The following is an 18,708-nucleotide window of genomic DNA, read 5'->3' as shown; positions in this document are numbered from 1 at the left end:
CATTACCAGCCTTGGCAACCCTACATAAGAAATTTTGAAAAGTTGGGCTGAGTAGAAAGAACATAAATATATTAATAGAAATATATAATTTAGCTGAAAATATACGTATTTTCTACCGATATGAGCTGAATTTTACAGAAACATGGGAAAAGCAGTAGAAGCATAGACTCCTTTCTCTCCGATAGCCAACAAGTGCTCTTCTACACAGTACAATACGGTAACTGCAAGCAGAGGATGCTGGGAGGGGCAGGGTTACAGCATGGATTACAGACGGAGGTATAAAAGCAGGAAGAGCGAGAGGAGCTGTGAGTGTCTGGGTGCTCTGCTGCGTGTGTTTAGGTGTCACCTGATTAAAACAGCTATGGCGCTCTGGCTGCTGCCCAACTGAACGTGGTAATGTCTTCTGCTTGTACCGTAGCACAATAAAGCTCACACATTCACTTTGGGAGCAAGTAAAGCTTGAGAGCACTTGTCAGAATCATTACGGTACTGATGGCTAGTACAGCATGCAGTGCCATTACCATTACTGCCTCGCCAAGTTTGGAATACAGGCTGGTTTATGTAAGAGGCAAATATTACAATCTGCCCTATATAAGTACAATAATATCATAGGCTCTAAGTTTTAGCCCTATATGATTTTATTTTGTTGGAGTTTAATTTGCTACTATTGGGAGGCTGAAGGGAGTGTGAGCAAGTTTAGTGCCCTTGTCTGAGTAGCACCACCCTCAATGGCAGAACTCCTTGCCCTCTCTTACTGAGTGGGAAGCCCTGAGCCCGTCTGTGTATGTGGTGGTGCATTCCAGGGGGTATCACATGGGCGGCGTGGTGCATCCCAGGGGGTATCACATGGGCGGCGTGGTGCATCCCAGGGGGTATCCCATGGGCGGCGTGGTGCATCCCAGGGGGTATCACATGGGTGGCGTGGTGCATCCCAGGGGGTATCACATGGGTGGAGTGGTGCATCCCAGGGGGTATCACATGGGCGGCGTGGTGCTTCCCAGGGGGTATCACATGGGCGGCGTGGTGCATCCCAGGGGGTATCACATGGGCAGCGTGGTGCATCCCAGGGGGTATCACATGGGTGGCGTGGTGCATCCCAGGGGGTATCACATGGGTGGAGTGGTGCATCCCAGGGGGTATCACATGGGCGGCGTGGTGCTTCCCAGGGGGTATCACATGGGTGGCGTGGTGCATCCCAGGGGGTATCATATGGGCAGCATGCCCCATCCAAGTGCCAGGAGACCCTCTGTCCTCCCACCACCCTTGGCCCCACAAAAGCCTTGGCTACTGCAGGAGTGATATGAGGCTAGGGTTGACACTTTTTTTTGGAAAATAAATGCTTGTCCTGCTGTATTTTTTTTTATTTGTACCCTATTAATAAAGTAAAAATGGTGTAAAAAATAATTTTTACCGGCTGGCCGGCCATGTGGCAACAATGAGACTTGATAGGCTGGGGGCAATAATGGAAGACATGTTTCTTGTTGAGAGAATGAGGGCTTTTTCTGTATTTGATTACATTAGTTTTACGGTATTAGGTCGTGGACGCTCAATCCATGAAGCAATTTGAGAAACTTACCTCAGGTTGCAGTGCCCCACAGGTTACCACAGGTAACTTTACAATCTGAAATATTGGTTTCAAAATTTAGATTCTTCTACTGTAGTGGCCCCCCTTGCACCACTCTGACACTGTCAAGTTAAGCATGGACTCTTGGAGGCTTGAGAGAGGGCGGCATCACTATGGCCTCCACAGGGTGGTGCTGGGGTTGTAGGTTGAGAATATATTTTCAAATATATATCTATGCTTGAGGTCTCTATAATTTGGATTACTAGCCTTAATGCTACTGATAACATTTAAATATAAAAAGTACTATTAATGTTTATGACTAAATATTAATTTATGCTGTCATTATCAAATAGGTTTCTTGTCTAATTACACAGAAAAAGAAAATTTGGTAAATATTAGGAACTACTTATATATACCTACCTATGAAATAAGTCTCTGTGGGAAATTATATTGCTGAATTCTTAAACTTTATGGTAAAAGGTCTCTGCATAATAGATTCCATACCCTTATCACATTAGGCTTTTTTGTAATTTGTTATTTGGGACACAGTAATGGTTCTGCTTGAGGTTTACGCAGCAAAGTGTTTGCCTGCCATAAAAAAAACTAATGAATAGAACAAGGGCCATATTCATTTTAAGCTTGTGGGTTGAGAAACTGACTTCTAGACTTAATCCACATCCACTGAGAAGAAAGTTTCTAAGCCCTGAGTTAAAGTCATAAAAGATATATAGATCACAGATCTAAAAAGAACAGCACATTTCTAATAATGTAAGGTATTTGTAGTTTTTGTCAGCCAGGATAGAGTGTAAATTTGACAGTCAATTGAATCACACAAATGGTGTGGAATACGCTCACTATTAATCTGCTCTGTCTTAAAATAGCCATACATGGGCCAACATTGACTACCAACTTGACCAATCCAGACTAAGTTGGTATTTTATGTGTATGAGGCTCAAAGTGCAGCCCTGACCAAATGATATCAGGTTGGGGATCGACAAACATCTATCAGACAAGTTTGAGAATCCTATTAGGCAAAGACAGCATGAGGCTGTCAGTGTGCCCCCCCCCCCCCAGTGGCTCTGCATAGGCTCTCTCTAATTTACAAAAGGAGCAGATGAAAATTTAGTTCAAATCCCCTATGACGTTTTCATCTGATCCTGATTCGCTTGTCAATACATAAATCAGTTCCATCCTCTGACTTGACTCCTGTGTCCCTTTAAAACCCCAGCACCTTCTTGCTCTTGATTCTGGCTACTCCCACACCAAGCAGAATAACTAATACTACTAGTACACACTAAACAAATTGTGCCTCCCCCCTCCACAGTACACATAAAATTTCTTGCCTACAGTGTCCCTCCCTAAGCTTGCCTATGCAATAGGAGGTATGGGATCGGCAAACCACTTCTCTTATTTTTTTTATATTTAATGCAGTTCAACATCCCTCAGCAACAGAATCAACAGCTTTCTACATACTACCTAGATCTTTGCTGACTTATTCTAAAACAAAGTATATTCTATAGATATATAATAAAAGATATATAGTTCTACTATTCTGTTTTACCAGGTGACAAAACAAAAAATTTATTATAACACTATTATTAGTGTATATTTATAGCTTATTTGGGGCCCAAATGTGAGCATAAATTGTAAACTATTATTGTGGCAGCTCTTGTTTTTCTTTTCTTTGTTTTAACCCCTCTCATGTTTTGCAGAATATGAAAGATTTTGACGACAACTTAGACTATTTTTACTATTTCTCAGCTATGCCTATTGCTTTGCCCAAATGTACTTCTACAAATTCTACTGTGATACTTTAGTTACCAAGAGCATTGTTCATTGTCTTACTTGAGATTTAGCTTTCATTTTTTAAAAAAAATCCTATTCATGACAGAAGGCTATTTCTTGGATTGGATAGCATTTCCCACTTGTAACTGTATACAGAGCAAGTGGTTCATAGTTGTTATGAACATTCTGCATTGATGTAAACCCACCTCTTAGCGTTACACATAATATCCAATCCAGTAATATAAATGTTTCTTTTTTGCTTGTATAGGGTGTGCCGCAATGATGTCTGACTTCTACCTTGCAGAAGATACATTTAAAACTTGCTGTATAGAATTTGTGAAACATTCCCAAAATATAGCAGATGGGTGGGAATGGAAAAGTTTAAAGGTAATCAAAAGCTAATTTTTTTTACCAATTCATTCCACAGCAGCAGGTTAATTGTCATGTCAACATTATTAACCAATTTTTACAAAATCTAACGAGCCCCATTTAAAGTCAGTAGGAATACTAGTTGATTACTCTTCAGCAGTTACCTGCGTTCCATGTTTATAATATAAATTTGCTTTCCAAGTTTATAATTTAAATTTGCTTTAGAGAAAATCTTACTTTGTACAAATGAATTGACTTAAACATGGCATTGGGCATCAGTGGGTTATTCCCATGTCTTGTTAAAGAATAAGAAAGACAAATAAACAGATAACCTTCAGCTGCCCTTCCTTTATTTTCTGGACAAGAGAAAGGAGAGATTACCCTGTAATAGGGCAAGGAGTGTTGTGCCCACTGCCGTAGTTCTGTCCCGGAAAAGAAAATATTGTAATGTATGGTAAAATTTTTTCTTCTGTTCCCAGTCTTTCTAATGACAGTAGGTACCAATAAAACCTGTCAAGTTATTGTGATTATAATAGATGCTTTTCTAATAATTTGGAAAGGTATAACTTACACTATAATGGATTTAGTTGTAATTTTGAATATTATTTGCAATTTATCTTTTACCAACAACAGATTTTTCTGGTATAGAGTGTGGAAGTGTTATTTATAACAGATATTTTTAGAAAACCCATGTCTAGAAATATAATTTTGATAGCTTTGGGTTGCCATCTTCCTCACGCCATGAGGGGTACAGCTATGGTCCAGTTACTGTTTTCACAAAAACTGCTCCATTGACGCAGAGAAAATCTAGTCCCTGAATTAAACTTATAATGACAATGTTACTCATTTAGCCTATTTAATGGCCAGTAAAATCATGCAATCATGATTCGTCATTTGACAGGACAAAAAACTAAATTTAGTTTCATACTAATTAATGTTAAGGAGTCAAATTAATCCTAAATATACATCTTCCTGTTTGTAGTTAGACAATAATGTCTTAAAGGGGTTGTTCACCTTTAAGTTAACCTTTAGTATGTTATAGAAGCGCTGCAATTTTTTTTTAATTATTTTTCTTCTTTTGGCTCTTTTGCAACTTTCAAATTATTATTTCTTTTTATTCTTTATTTTTCTATTCAGGTCCTCTGCTATTAAAATTCATGTCTCTTATTCAAACCACTCCCTGCTTGCTAAGGTCATTTGAACTCTAGTAACTAGATAAAAGCTATAATAATAAAATAGTTACAAATAATAAAAAATGCGAATGCAAATTGTCTCAAAATATTACTCTCTACATCAGAGGTGTCAAACTCAATCACATAAGGGGGCCGAAATCTAGAACACAGGCTAAGTTGCCGGGCAAATTTTTTTTAAGATACTGTACGATCAGTCACAGTGCAGTCAGGCTATTGGTGCTGCACAGTCAGGCACAGTCAACAAGGGCCACATATAACATCCAGAAGGGCCGTATCCGGCCCGTGGGCCTTGTGTTTGACACATGTGCTCTATGTTATATTAAAAACTAATTCAAAGTTGAACAACCCCTTTAACTGCAGTACAGAATATTTTATTTCAATACTGGCATATATCAAATGTGATAAGCAGTGTGTGGGACGGACACAGGATGCAGGCACAGAGAGAATACATAAACGTATGAGAAGTGTATTCTCTCTGTGCCTGTACCCTTGCTATTTTTCCATTTCTGATTACATTGGTTACATTGTTTTTGTGGAACATGATGAATAAGGTTTATTTCAGATGGTAACACTGTTCCCAGAAATCATTTTTTTGCATAGCTGGGTATTTCATTTCAGTTTGAGAAATGAATTTCATGGTATGCTATAGAATAAACCAACATAGTTACACAAAGGGTGACTTGTTAAAGTAATATGACATATAGCTTTTTTTTTCCTTATACTTTCCTATACTTTGGGCGTATATCTGTTCTGTAGGTCAAAAGTACCCCTTTTAGATCACTGCACCCCTGTACTTTGTCCTCTCAGTAGAACTAGGTAACTTTGATTAGTTGGAGCTGCTGTTACTGTCAAAGTAGTATCTAAATAGTGGTTTGGGACCAATGCTTATTTAATAGAGGTCAGTGCTACCTAAAGAACAGGATACAGAGACTAAGAATGCTTAGCAGAACAATGAACATTGTACAGAATTACAATGGCCCTTAACTTTTCTATCACATCAACTGCATTGGTTTTGTAAACTTTGGCAATATAGGATTTAATCCAATGGGCCTTTGTTGAAGCCTGAGAACAAGCTTTTGAACCTTATTATTGGCAACGAATGTTCATTTCTGGATCACTTTCAAAGTAGACAAATCCCTAATGAAGACCACATCAAGATGACCGTATCATGGTGGCTTTGATTAATGATACCACCTAACGTAGTGGTGGGATAATTAGACATTAGAATTAATGTGTTTGCTAGAGGTTTTAATGGGAGGGTTCCCTTTACTGCCCCTGTAATCTTTATACTTAACTAGAGTCATGTGAATTACCTTCAGTCAGTGGGAGACCCTTCTCTGTTCTACAGTCCACTTGTCTCAGTCTGACTGATGAACCTCCTGGCCCCATGCAAGTAATCATCTTTAAAGATAATTTTAAGTAGTTTTCAAACTGTATAGCCACCCCCCATAATTGGTGCCAAGGCCATCAGTTATCATAGGGCCCTATACTAAACAGATAACAGGGCCCTAAACTCAGGGTGGTGGACCTTGCCAACATGTGAAATGGGGCCTCAATGAGAAATGAAATGCCAACTGGACACACCTGTAATCTGTCTGGCCACATCCCAGTTATGGAAAATCCACCGCTCAAGATCAGCCCAAATTCTGCTCAGTCCTCAAAAGTCTTGCCCATTATGTGCCCCGCAGCTTGTACCTTTCCATCTTCCAAAGGACCTCTGGCTGCAGTACCTTCTGTACTTTACTGATGGTGGTCCTGGTATGATAAATGCTGTTTTTTAAGGATTTTATAATTTCACTGAAAGCAAATAATGTTATCTGAAATACTTACGAACATAAATGTGTACTCTACTAAATGTTCTATATAGAAATGTTCCATTGTGCATAACAGTATCCTTGCAACCTTGTGAAAGTGAATTAAGAGCAGAAAATGACCCGATACTCATAAATGGAGTGCAATCCTGTATTAAATACATTTCTGTATTTGTGTGCATAGAACATAAAAGCAAAAGGTCTTCAGTTGTTTTAAGAAATAATTGTGACTGAAACAACAAATGAAATGTATAATGAACTTGTGTCACATTTCTGGCCAATCAGCTAAACAGCACATTTTTATCATGCCTATATTTATAAAAAGCTTTAGTCACATAATCATATGTTTTCAAAATCTCAATAAAATGAATGGAGTATTATTTCCCTGCGATACAGATGAACCCGCAAAGTGCTTCTTTATAGTTTACTCATGTCTGAATCACAAAAGATATTTACGAAACTCACAATGTACCATGTCATTAGTGCAACTAGAGGGTTTATTTCCATTCTGGTAAGGATAAGCCAAAAATAATGCAAGTGTTGCACTAGACAGCCATAGGCAGCAGGCAGAAGCTTACACTGCTAGTGTCCTTTATACTGTAGATGAAGCACAACTGTTTAACGATAATGGGGGGTATTAAGCTGCAGTGTGCAAAGTGCAAAAACACACATTGGCCATTGCACTTTTCACCCTTCCGGTCTTTATCATTTAGCTACTCAAGTTAGGGAGCAGCAGAGGATGCACACTGCAAAAGGGCCCTATCCTTACCGCTTGCCCTATTGGCTGGTCTTCACCTTGTGAAGATATAGTCTGCATCTTGCTCAGGATATTTTTTTTTATCAGGTGTGAGGTGCAGAGCACTTTAGGATGAGGAAAGAAGTGCTCTTTGAATGAACACTAAGGGGTGCACTTCTGCCCCTTTTCCCCTTGTAAATGACCCCTAATATGTTTCCTTTGTTCTGTGTTTGGGTTGAATTCATTTACTGGTATCTATCTTTGGGCAGAACACTAAGGGGGCATTTACTAACATTCAATTTTTTTCACGATTTGTATTTTTCTGTCCGGGGAAAATAATTTAATTATTTGCAATTTATTATCCAACAAAAATGTGACAAATCCGAAAGTAAGAATACGCCATCTAAAAGCTATCAAGATCATGTAGAAGTTACCTTCCTTTTCTTTGTGGTTTTAGAGGTTTTTGGGTTTTTTGATGCTTGTGCTATAGAAATTTCACATACCGAAAGTTGTTTGAGGTAAATAGGTAAGGTTTATTAGACACGTATGTGGGTTCTGAGCAACAGAACAAAGACAGCACTGGGTTTTATAGATTTTGTGACATGGTAGCATACAACATATCTATGTATGAGTATGGGTGTCACTAATTAGAACAAAGAACTTACTGTTCATATGCCACAATAGGTGGCACAGCCCTCAAGGCCGAACCAAGGCTAGCTTTAGAACAGCATCCATCCGGGGGGTGGTGCCTGCAGCTGGGCTCTAAACAATAATACAGTACATAGTGATAAGAGCGGGGGGCATAGGAAATCTGTCTACTCAGAATTTATTCTTTCTCACTTGCTTTTGTGCAACAATATGAAAAATTTGCAGTTTTCACATTTTTATTTTATTTTCTACACAGAATTTATTCTTTCTCACTTGCATTTGTGCAACAATATGAAAAACTTGCAGTTTTCACATTTTTTTTTCTGCATCTTTTTACATTTGTGCTTTTTTTAATTCAGGTCTTTTAAATAAATAAATAAATAATAAAGGACTAGATGATCATGGTTTTAGTGGAAATGAGTTAAGTTGTAGTTTTGAAAAACACTAAAACCATGAAAATGAGAATGTTGCTAAATGGGCCTCTAACGGGCTGATTTTTCCACAGTTCAAATTTTTTTTTTTTTTACAAATACCCCCGAATTTGAATTATGGTTTCAAAACTCAATGTTCAATATTAATTAGGCACAAAAATTTTAACAAACTTAAATGTAAAACTTTTTGCATTTTTTGTTTTTCAAATTTGAGTTTTTCAGATTTTTTGAAGGTTTTAAAAGAATGGCCTCTTACCTAGAGCAGGTGCTATGCCAGGGCTACGTCTGCATGTTACACCTACATGCTCTTCAACTAAAGCCAGCAGAGCACAAATGGCCCACATCAACACTGCCTAATATTCAACCAGTCTCAGAGCTTGCAGGTATCTGCATGCACAATATTTGCAGTGAGCAATTACACTGGAATTCTGGGAAAGAATGTTGTATTGCTGGTAAAAACACACGGTCCAAAAGGAGCCAAAACTTTATTTAGTACAAGCAAATAATTTGCTTGTTGGTATAGTAGTTGATAAAATTAATTTGATGGGAGCAATACAGTAACCAGTGCCAACACTTCCAACGATGTAATGGAAATGACTCTAATTATAATCAAATATAGATAAACTGATTAAACTCTACTATGCTATATTCGTTGACTGAATCTGGCCAATGAACTCTTGTGTTGATATGTTTTTGAGTTTTACTGGTCACTGCCTGTATCGTGATATTTTGCCAGCAGGTTGCTCAGGGATTGCTTCAGATTTTAGTATCTTATCATTTTGTTTTGGAACATTGGCACCAGTGGCATTCTCAAATGTACTGTTTTTTAAAGCACGACCTCTGCCTGAGATAATATAACTAAGGGACATTGAAACAATAACTTGTAATAATTTTAGCTATTGCATAATGTTTGCAAACACAAGTTTGCTTGTACAGGTATGGAATCCCTTATCTGTAAACCCATTATCCAGAAAGTTCTGAATTACGGACCGGCCATCTCCCATAGACTCCATTATAAGCAAATAATTCTAATTTTTTAAAATTATTATTTTTTTCTGTAATAATAAAAAAGTACCTTGTACTTGATCCCAACTAAGATATAATTACTCTTTATTGGAAGAAAAACAAGCCTATTGGGTTTATTCAAAATTGAAATGATTTTTAGCTGACTTAAGATCCAAATTACGGAAAGATCCCTTATCCGTAGAGCGATTAGTGTGGCTACTTTCCCTTACTGGATAAGTCACTGCCACTAATCACGCACAGTTTTTCGCTACGTGGATTAGTCGGCACGACTTTTAAACACACTACATGTGTCTTCGCCTTAAATCATTTGATTCTTTGCATATATATTCTTTAATGGGAACAAAGTTCCTGCTGAACCTCTACCAGGCCCCAGCGCAAAGAAATTTTGTGCCCCCTCTGAATTCCACTTTAATCCGGCTGTTCGATTGATTGAGCCTAGCCTGACTCCTTCCTATACAGAAGGAAGGCTAGGCTCGATCAATCAATCGTTGCATAGTGGATGCTGCTCCTTCCTTCGCTGTATCGCCGTAGTTCAATTGACAGGAAGCCAAGTTTTAGCAGGTATTTTCTATTAAAGCATTTAAAATACTAAGTGGTTTGCAGGATAGGGCAGTTATTGGTGCAGGGTAGAATAGCTTTTTTACTAAAAAAATGTTAATGTTACTTTTCCTTTAAGTGTTTTAGGGAATAAAATTAATACTTGGTATTTCTGGGATGGGGAGGAATTTTATTCTACACAGAACAGTATCACCAAATACATAAACAATACTATAAATATGTTAAAGGGGACATTATAACGCTGTATAATAAAAGTCCTTTGCAAGTTAAACATGAAACCCAAATTCTTTTTCTCTTTAAAATATCCATAGCTATTATAAATGTATGGCGTATAGCGGCGGGGCATTCAAACACCTGCTATTCAGCACATCCTGGATGTCACTGCACTCCCCACATATACCCTACCTTCTCACTCCCTATAATTGTGTAGCCTGTGCATGGGCTTTAAGCCCCCATTCTGACCTTAGGCCTTATTCTATTGCATATGCAAGATTTTAGGGTGATACAAAACTTTCCCAAGAAAGGGGGCTGCATGGTTGTTGTGATTGTGATTTCTAAGACTGAAGGACACACAATTTGAATAATTTATATAGTGTAAGTAAAGTTTATTTTTCTCAACTAACACGATTGGAAAGGATTTATTTCTTAGGGTGACAGTTTTCCTTCCAGTCAGAGGGAACAGGATTAAGCAGTTACTGCAATTGTAACTGCAATTGTACTATATAATTTTCAAAAATTACAGTGGAAAGCTAATTTCTCAAAAAGGTAAGATGAAGTTCAAACGTATAAAAATTAGAACAGGCAAAGCAGGAATTATAAGGGTAGCAAAGTATGAGACTGCTTAAACTATCATTTGAGTACACAGAAAAATCTAATGTTTCTAAGAAATTATTAGAGAACTGACCAGTCTGATGTTTACAGATCGGGTAAGATCATGCTTACAAAATTACATCATCGGTGAAAGAGTTAATTTAACTGTTTGCATGGTTTAATGATGCAGGCAAATTAATTGAAAAGGGTTAAACATACTTTGCCTGTTGTTTCAATCATAACAAGAGGGGAAAGGTGTATCTTAATTATCTGCCTTGCAAGGACCAAATTTTGAGGAGCTTCAACTTTCCTGTTTGCCTTGTTTAGCTGAAGAAATAAAAACATGTATTTTTCATGATTATAACAATAGGCAGAAAGTATGTTCATCACAAGCCCTATTAATTGCACATTTATTGTGTTGCAAGGACCAAACATTGAGTATCTTCAGTTTCCCTGTTTGCCAAGTTTTTTCATGATTAAAACAATAGGCATCACAAGCCCTATTTATTGCACATGTATTGCCTTGCAAGGAGCAGCTTCAGTTTCTCTGTTTGCCAAGTTTTTTCATAATTAAAACTGTAAGGAAAAAGTATGTTCATCACAAGCCTTATTGCACTTACGGTTGAACAAATGGTATACTGATGCTTTAATATAGTATGTGAATGCAAAGTACACCTAATATATTTTGGCGTTTTTTATGAATCCAGGGAACAGATGAAGGCTACATGTGTAAAGTCTGCTGCCAGTCAAGGCCTAAAAGTATAATATCATCTGAAAGGAAAGAAACTGATGAAGATGAAAGGACTTCAGTTGTTAGTGAAACAGTAAGTTTATAATGTCTCACTAGTACAAAGGGGAAATTACTCAAGAATATTACTGATAGACAGCACTGCAAACACATCTACTTTAAAATTCTTTATTCGGACAAAGGCCTTGACCAAAGAGGTCGGAAAAGTAATATTCTTAACTAGTGGCCTCTCGTTCCACACTGAGTTGCATTAAACCGCCACCATTTCTATGTAGATTGCTCAACCTTTGGAGTGGTGAATAATGAGATATCCAGTAAGCAAAATGAAAGTATGCATTATACATATCGCCGTGCGCAGTCACTGTTAGCTTATTACGTCTTTAAAAAACATGACTGAACATAAAACATTAAGGGGGACCTGTCACTCTGACATAAAAAGCTGTATAGTAAAAGTACTTATCATATTAAACATGAAACTCATATTTGTTTTTCAATTAACACACCCATACCCATTATAAAGACATTTAAAAATCCCAGCTGTCGATCATATGTTGACAGCCCTGTCTCTATGCCTTATGCATGGAGGCGGGGCAGACAATCACTTTCACTTTCCATTCAGCACTCACTTTCCCCCTTCCTCCTCACCATCTAATTGTGTAGCCAGTGCATGGGCATGTGCATCAGGTCCCTCATTCTGACACATAAACAAGATTTTGGCAGGATGCAAAGCTTGCCTTAATAACAGTGCCCACAAAATGATGCCTGCCTGCTTGCTGAGATTTGTGGATTTCAAGACTAAAGGACACAAGATTGAAATCATTTTTATAATATCAGTAAGGTTTGTTTTGCTTGACAAACATAATACAAAACAATTTGGAATTATTCCATAGGGTCCCCTTTAAAGGACAAGAAAAGGCAAATTCATTGGGGGGGGGGTACCAATGTATTAGGCACCACCTGGGGCAGATTGCTAGAGTCTCACCAGCCAGGGTAGAAATCCTAAAGCACACCTCTGCCCCAATGTTCCTCTTAGGATGTCCTGGATACACACATGTGCAGAACATTTGAGTATAGATTGGGACTTCAATTTAAATCACATATTTTACTCTGCCGCACATGCATGCCATCGGGACAGTGCTAAGGATCTCTGGAGCACCGCAAAAGTTGTGGCACGGCATGGCAGTAACAGGACCCCAGGTCACTTGCAATCTCCACTGCACAGGAGTACTTGCTTGGGGTTTATGATAAGCGTTTGTATTCACTGGAGGGTGCCTAACACATTGGAACCCCATTTTCTTGGTAATTTCATTATTTGCTTTATAAGCGGCTTAAATTAAACACTTTGCTAATTTCAGAAACACTAAAGTTTATTCTTCACTATCTCCATTCAGAAATTATTCTCTCTACTTGTGACTGTGTCAGAATCGGTTATTTTGATGCACATTTAGCTGTAATACATCATAACAGCAAAGGGAGCAATGTTTAATGATGTGTTAAAGTTAACTTTCTTTAAGAGGGGATATGAAATATAACTTGATTGTTTCAGAAACTATACAGCATTTTTAATTATATTTACAAAGTTTTTTATTTCCACAAGATGAAAAAAATACATGTAGGGGGTCTATTCATTCATTCAGTACGAGTTTGAATTCCGAATTGGAAAATTTTGGATTAAATACAATAATTTCTGATGATCGCAAGTATCACGAAAATGCTTACGAAAAAATTGTATTAGTCACAATAATATTGTATTGGCAATCCGAAACTTACGAAATTTTCGTATGCGAACGATCGTAAACAGCAGGAAAACCTTTCTGAATTTGATCAATCTGTGCATGATTTTGGAAGCCACCCATAAGATTCAATGGCTCCAACCTGGCCCAAGGAAAATCACGATACTGAAGCTTGAATGAATCCGAAACTTTCGTACTCGGCGCGACAATACGATTTTGTCGAACAAATTTTGTCACAAAGTATGAAAAAGTTGCGCGACTATACGAAAAAGTCGCAGAAAATACGCACAGTACGATCAAATGCAAATTTTTTGTAATTCGTACCTGTTGTACTTTATTAAATAGGCCCTGTATTGTAAATGTGGCAAACTAGCTAATTGTTTTAACTGAATATAAATCAATAGTAGGCCAGAAATTAATTAAACACTCAATTTCAATAGTAAAACGAACTTAAACCCTCCCAGTAAGTAATTTTATTTCCCCATGATATGTAAATGATTACCAATAATATAAAAACCTCCTTCACTGAATTATATCCGCAGCACTGCTGTTATCCTTATATGGTGGGTCGGTCAGTCCAATAACTGGGAGTTTGGCCTGTACATGGCTACTTTAAGAATTCAACTGCACTCTGAATTAATAGAAGCTAAGGGAAAATAAATCATTTTAATGTTCCATTAGGAACATACAATGGGAAAATATAAATAAAGTTATGGCAGCTCTTTAATACCCAACTTAAAACATAAGGATTTTACTTCCATGCTGCTTTGTATATCCTTACTGAAAACAATGATGCCGTGTTTGCTGTGTCTTTGATCTCTCCTGAAATTCTATTTTATTTCCCCAAAAGAGTATGCTTGACTGACTGATTCTTCCTTAAGTAAATCACAGCAAATTTAGAAGCAAGTGACTGGGAGAGCTTAAAACCTTACTCTCCTAACCTCTAGCAAATATATATTTTTTGTGTCAGCCACAATCTTGTTTCCTTGTGACCTTACAGAGCTGATTATCACTGTCAGGAAAATTGGTTTTGTTATGAATTGCTAGCAAATAAACTTTACACTATCTGAAAGTGAACATAAAACAAGCTTTTGTGGCCAAATATGTGTTCCATTAGCAGATCCTCGGAGCTGGAATGCAGCCTTTGCTGTGATATTAAATACATTAATAAAAGTTCTCAGACATCTTACTCCAAAGGGGATTTTTATGTGTGCCGTTTGCTGATTGTATTACAGCATGAAATCATTTTAAATAAATTCCCTATTATAGCTTTTACTGTACATGTAGGATTAGAGTTCTAACACCAACATAATTAATACAAAGTACAGCCAGTGTAAATATAGGTAAAGAGTAGATTTAGAGAAAGATTTAACAGGTTATCCATACAATTTACATTAGAAAATCTGTACTAAATATTACATCTGAAAATACACTGTATTTTTCATTGTTTAATGATTCCAAGTTCTACAGTATTTTCTGCTGTACTCATGGGTGACCCAAAGATAACAACTGGCCAAATCCCTAGGGCAGCCCAGTGTCCCCTGAAGAAGTGGAAGTCACTATTGATCCTGCTGGTGTAAAAGTCAAGGAAGGAGACTAAAGGAGAAATTTATTAATATTTGTATTTTTTCACTTCTCCAAATCAAATTTTTAGTGCTACCAAGTGTTAAAACTCAAATACAAAACTTTACCATTTTAAAGCTGGTGAGGTCAGGTAGAAGTCAGTGGGAGCTGTCCTTATGAATTGTAGAATCTGTATTTCAAGGTTTTCAGGATTTTTAATTTGTAATTATACGAATTTTAGGTTTTTGTATTCCTATTTGTATTTATTGCGCATTTTCATGTACTCATGCCTTTTATATTTGGGTTTTTAAAATAAATAAGTCAACATTTGTGAGTTAATTTGTGGTAGAAAAAAAAATTACACACAAATTTTAATAAATAGGCTTGTAAGTGTGACCTCCATGTTGGTACTCACAGACTTATGGGAATGTGGGGGGAAATCAGTGGACAACCCCCAAGATGTCACTACCAATGACCTGGGAAGTTTTATACCAACTGTTGATTTCATATTACTCATAAGATTTAAGCAATTATTGGCCTGTGTAAAATATAGGGAACAAGCTCATAAACTATAACCAATACTAAGGAATGTAAATTATCTCTTACGTGCCTTAATCACATATGGGTAACTGCTCACAAATTGTAAAGTGATACAGAATTATAGCTTTTGGACGAGGCTTATGTACTGCTATTGATGCAAGCCTACTCACTGTATCCTCTTAGGTTACATAAACTTAACAACTAAATAAACTAACTAAAACCATTTTAAGTGGCTTAGACTTGATGTTGGCACATCTTGATTTAATGCTTCTCTCTAGCGCTTATATGTGTTATCAATGCTCATTGCCATGTAATAGAAAAACAGTACTTGGCACACAATTGTTTACACAACAAGACAACTTTATCTGAATAATGGTAAATACACTGTATAATACCTAAACTATATAAAGGAAGCCTGTTACAAAATTTTTGCATATCTACCCTTATTTCTTATATTACATTTCAGTTTAATACCAGTTTACAGATTAAACATTCTATTATTTTGAAACTATTTTAAAAAGAATCTTCCACTTCTTCTTTGGCTTTTTCAATAATGGTTCCGATATACAGGTATGGGATCCCTTATCCGGAAACCCGTTATCCAGAAAACTCCAAATTATGGAAAGCCCGTCTCCCATAGACTCCATTTTATTCAAATAATTCAGAATTCTAAAACTGATATCCTTTTTCTCTGTAGTAATAAAACAGAACCTCGTAATTGATTCCAACTAAGATATAAATAATCCTTATTGGATGCAAAACAATCCTATTGGGTTTATTGATTTTTTAGTAGACTTATGGGGATCCAAATTATGGAAAGACCCCTTATCCGGAATACCCTTGGTCCCGAACATTCTGGATAATGGGTCCTATACCTATAGATGGTTTAACTAATAATACATGCATAGACAGAATTAAAATTGCATCCTTTAATTAAATACTTCTTTCATACATTTTTTGTAGCCATTGCAACCACTGGCTAATAGCAGACTAGGAGGCTGATCACATGTGAATTTCCAAAACTTGAATATTCAGTATTTATTGAGAGACAAAAACTAAAAAAACTTGAATGTAAAACTCAAAAAACTCCAATGTATAACTTCAGCATCTAAAATTTTTATGGTGTAGTTCAAAATATTCGAAAAATTAAAAAAGCAATGCATACATTTTTCTAGGACAACTGTCCTAGCAAAATGTATGCGTTGCTTTTTTAATTTTTGTTTTCACCTGATTATCTACCAATAATATGGGTGGGTATAGAGTATGTGAAGAATCTCATGCTTATTTTAATATTGTGTTATATGTTATCAACATGAGAAATATGCTGAAAAATCAGATGTGTATTTTTCATTGGGGACCAGCACGTTTTCAGGGAATAACTGTAAATTGCAGTTTACATGATATGATTCCTTATATCATCACTGGGAAGCAGCCTTCGATGATCTACATTTTTTGATCACTGTTGCATGTAGTCATGGTGTATCATAGTCGTAATTCCTCAACACATATCTCTTTCTCCTTCTGAGTTTCTATTTATTCTTAATACATGTTATGTCCAATTGAGACTTTTGTTTTGTAACTAAGTGTGCTGGAAACATCCAAATGACTCAGATGTTTTCCCGTAACACAGGAGTTTACCAGAATAAGATTATTTTGAAATGCAGAAGTCTGGCTATAGTAAGGTGTTTAAGGATTTGATCATTTCCTTCCAGGTTTAAGAGTGGAACTTGTTTACTAGATGTGTTGGCTTGGAGCAGTTCGTAAGACCTCGCAAACTAAACAAACATTATTAAGATACTTTTAATGTACAGAATGAAAATCTTGACCAGATCTAGTTTGTATGAAACAGCAATTATATATGTGACTATTCCTTCCATAAAAGACAACATACTAAAGCTTTTTGGTTCCAAGATCTTCTATATTTAATGAAAGCAATATTTATTTATAACAATGTTACTGAATTATGTAAAGGTATGGGATCCCTTATACAGAAACACGTTATCCAGTGTTAGATCTGATTTTTGCTTTGCTTCTTAGACCTGAGCTTGCATTGCTCAGAAGACTGGCTCAGTTCCGAATTACGGGAAGGCCATCTCCCATAGTCTCCATTATAAGAAAATAATTCTAATTTTTAAAAATGATTTCCTTTTTCTCTGTAATAATAAAACAGTACCTTGTACTTGATCCCAAGATATAATTAATCCATATTGGTGGCAAAACAAGCCTATTGGGTTTATTCAATACTTAAATGACTTTTAACAGACTTATGGAAAGATCCCTTATCCAGAAAGCCCCAGGTTCCAAGCATTCTGGATAACAGGTCCCATACCCGTACTGTATTTGTGATATCAGTGCTTGTAAAATGCGCTGCCACTGAAGAGCTGTCTCTCAAATGCTTAAAAACTATACAGGTATTGGACCTGTTATCCAGAATGCTCAGGGTGCAGTGTTTACCGGATAAGGGGTCTTTCTGTTATTTGGAGCTGCATACTTTGTCTACTTAAAAAATTATTTAAACTTTTTTTTAAACTCAACAGAATTGTTTTGCCATCAATAAGGTTTAATTATTCAGCTGGGATCAAGTACAAGGTACTGTTTTATTTTTACAGAGAAAAAAATACCTTTTAAAAATGGAGTCTATGGGAGATGGCCTTCTCAAAATTTGGAGCTTTCTGGATAACAGTTTTCTAGATAATGTATGTCATATGTGTGTTCAGTAACAACTTATCTGACTGCTAACTGTATATAAAACCACTGTAATGCCTCTTTCCAGTATATGTATCAGGGCAGGAGGCAAGTGTCGTTAGCACCCTCTATTTATTCCTGACCTCTAGCAATTAACCATCTTCTTACTCCCGTAAATATGTGACAGGAGATTATTAGAGATGGTCCGTCTCTTGTTCCTTTTGACTATGCTCTCTTTTTTCAACTTTTCAGCCAAGTCTCTCTGCTTCTCTTCCACCCTGCTCACAACCCTCCTCAGCTCCGTCCCCGCTAGAGCCTTCTTCTCTTCAGTTGTGTTTGTTTTTAAATCCTTTCCCGTTAAAGATTGGGCCTTGGAAGACTTCCAAATAGCCAGCATTAGTTTCCTTTTTCTTTCTGATGGTCACTTCCAGTAAAAATATGTTGTTGTTTAGCAAGCCAGAAATGTTTTCTTAGTGAATGAGTGATGGATTGCTTCAGGACAATACTC

The 18,708-nt window shown here is 36.8% G+C and overlaps 1 protein-coding gene across 2 annotated transcripts in view; it reads left to right on the top strand.

Moving 5' to 3' along the window:
- Positions 1-242: 242 nt before the first annotated feature.
- Positions 243-18,708, top strand: part of atg10 (autophagy related 10) — a 53,779-nt gene continuing 35,313 nt past the window's right edge. The window contains exons 1-3 of one of the 2 annotated variants that reach the window (XM_002935701.4): positions 243-393; positions 3,618-3,736; positions 11,639-11,755. In XM_002935701.4, coding sequence (XP_002935747.2) covers positions 3,629-3,736; positions 11,639-11,755 — 225 coding nt within the window. In that variant the 5' untranslated portion in view covers positions 243-393; positions 3,618-3,628. The remainder of the gene's footprint in view (positions 394-3,617; positions 3,737-11,638; positions 11,756-18,708) is intronic. The other variant, XM_031893530.1, reaches the window with a different exon arrangement.

The sequence above is a fragment of the Xenopus tropicalis genome, chromosome 1, assembly GCF_000004195.4.
Source record: "Xenopus tropicalis strain Nigerian chromosome 1, UCB_Xtro_10.0, whole genome shotgun sequence".
Lineage (NCBI taxonomy): Eukaryota > Metazoa > Chordata > Amphibia > Anura > Pipidae > Xenopus > Xenopus tropicalis.
The sequence above is the reverse complement of the archived record's forward strand: the minus strand, read 5'-3'. Positions and strand labels throughout refer to the sequence as shown.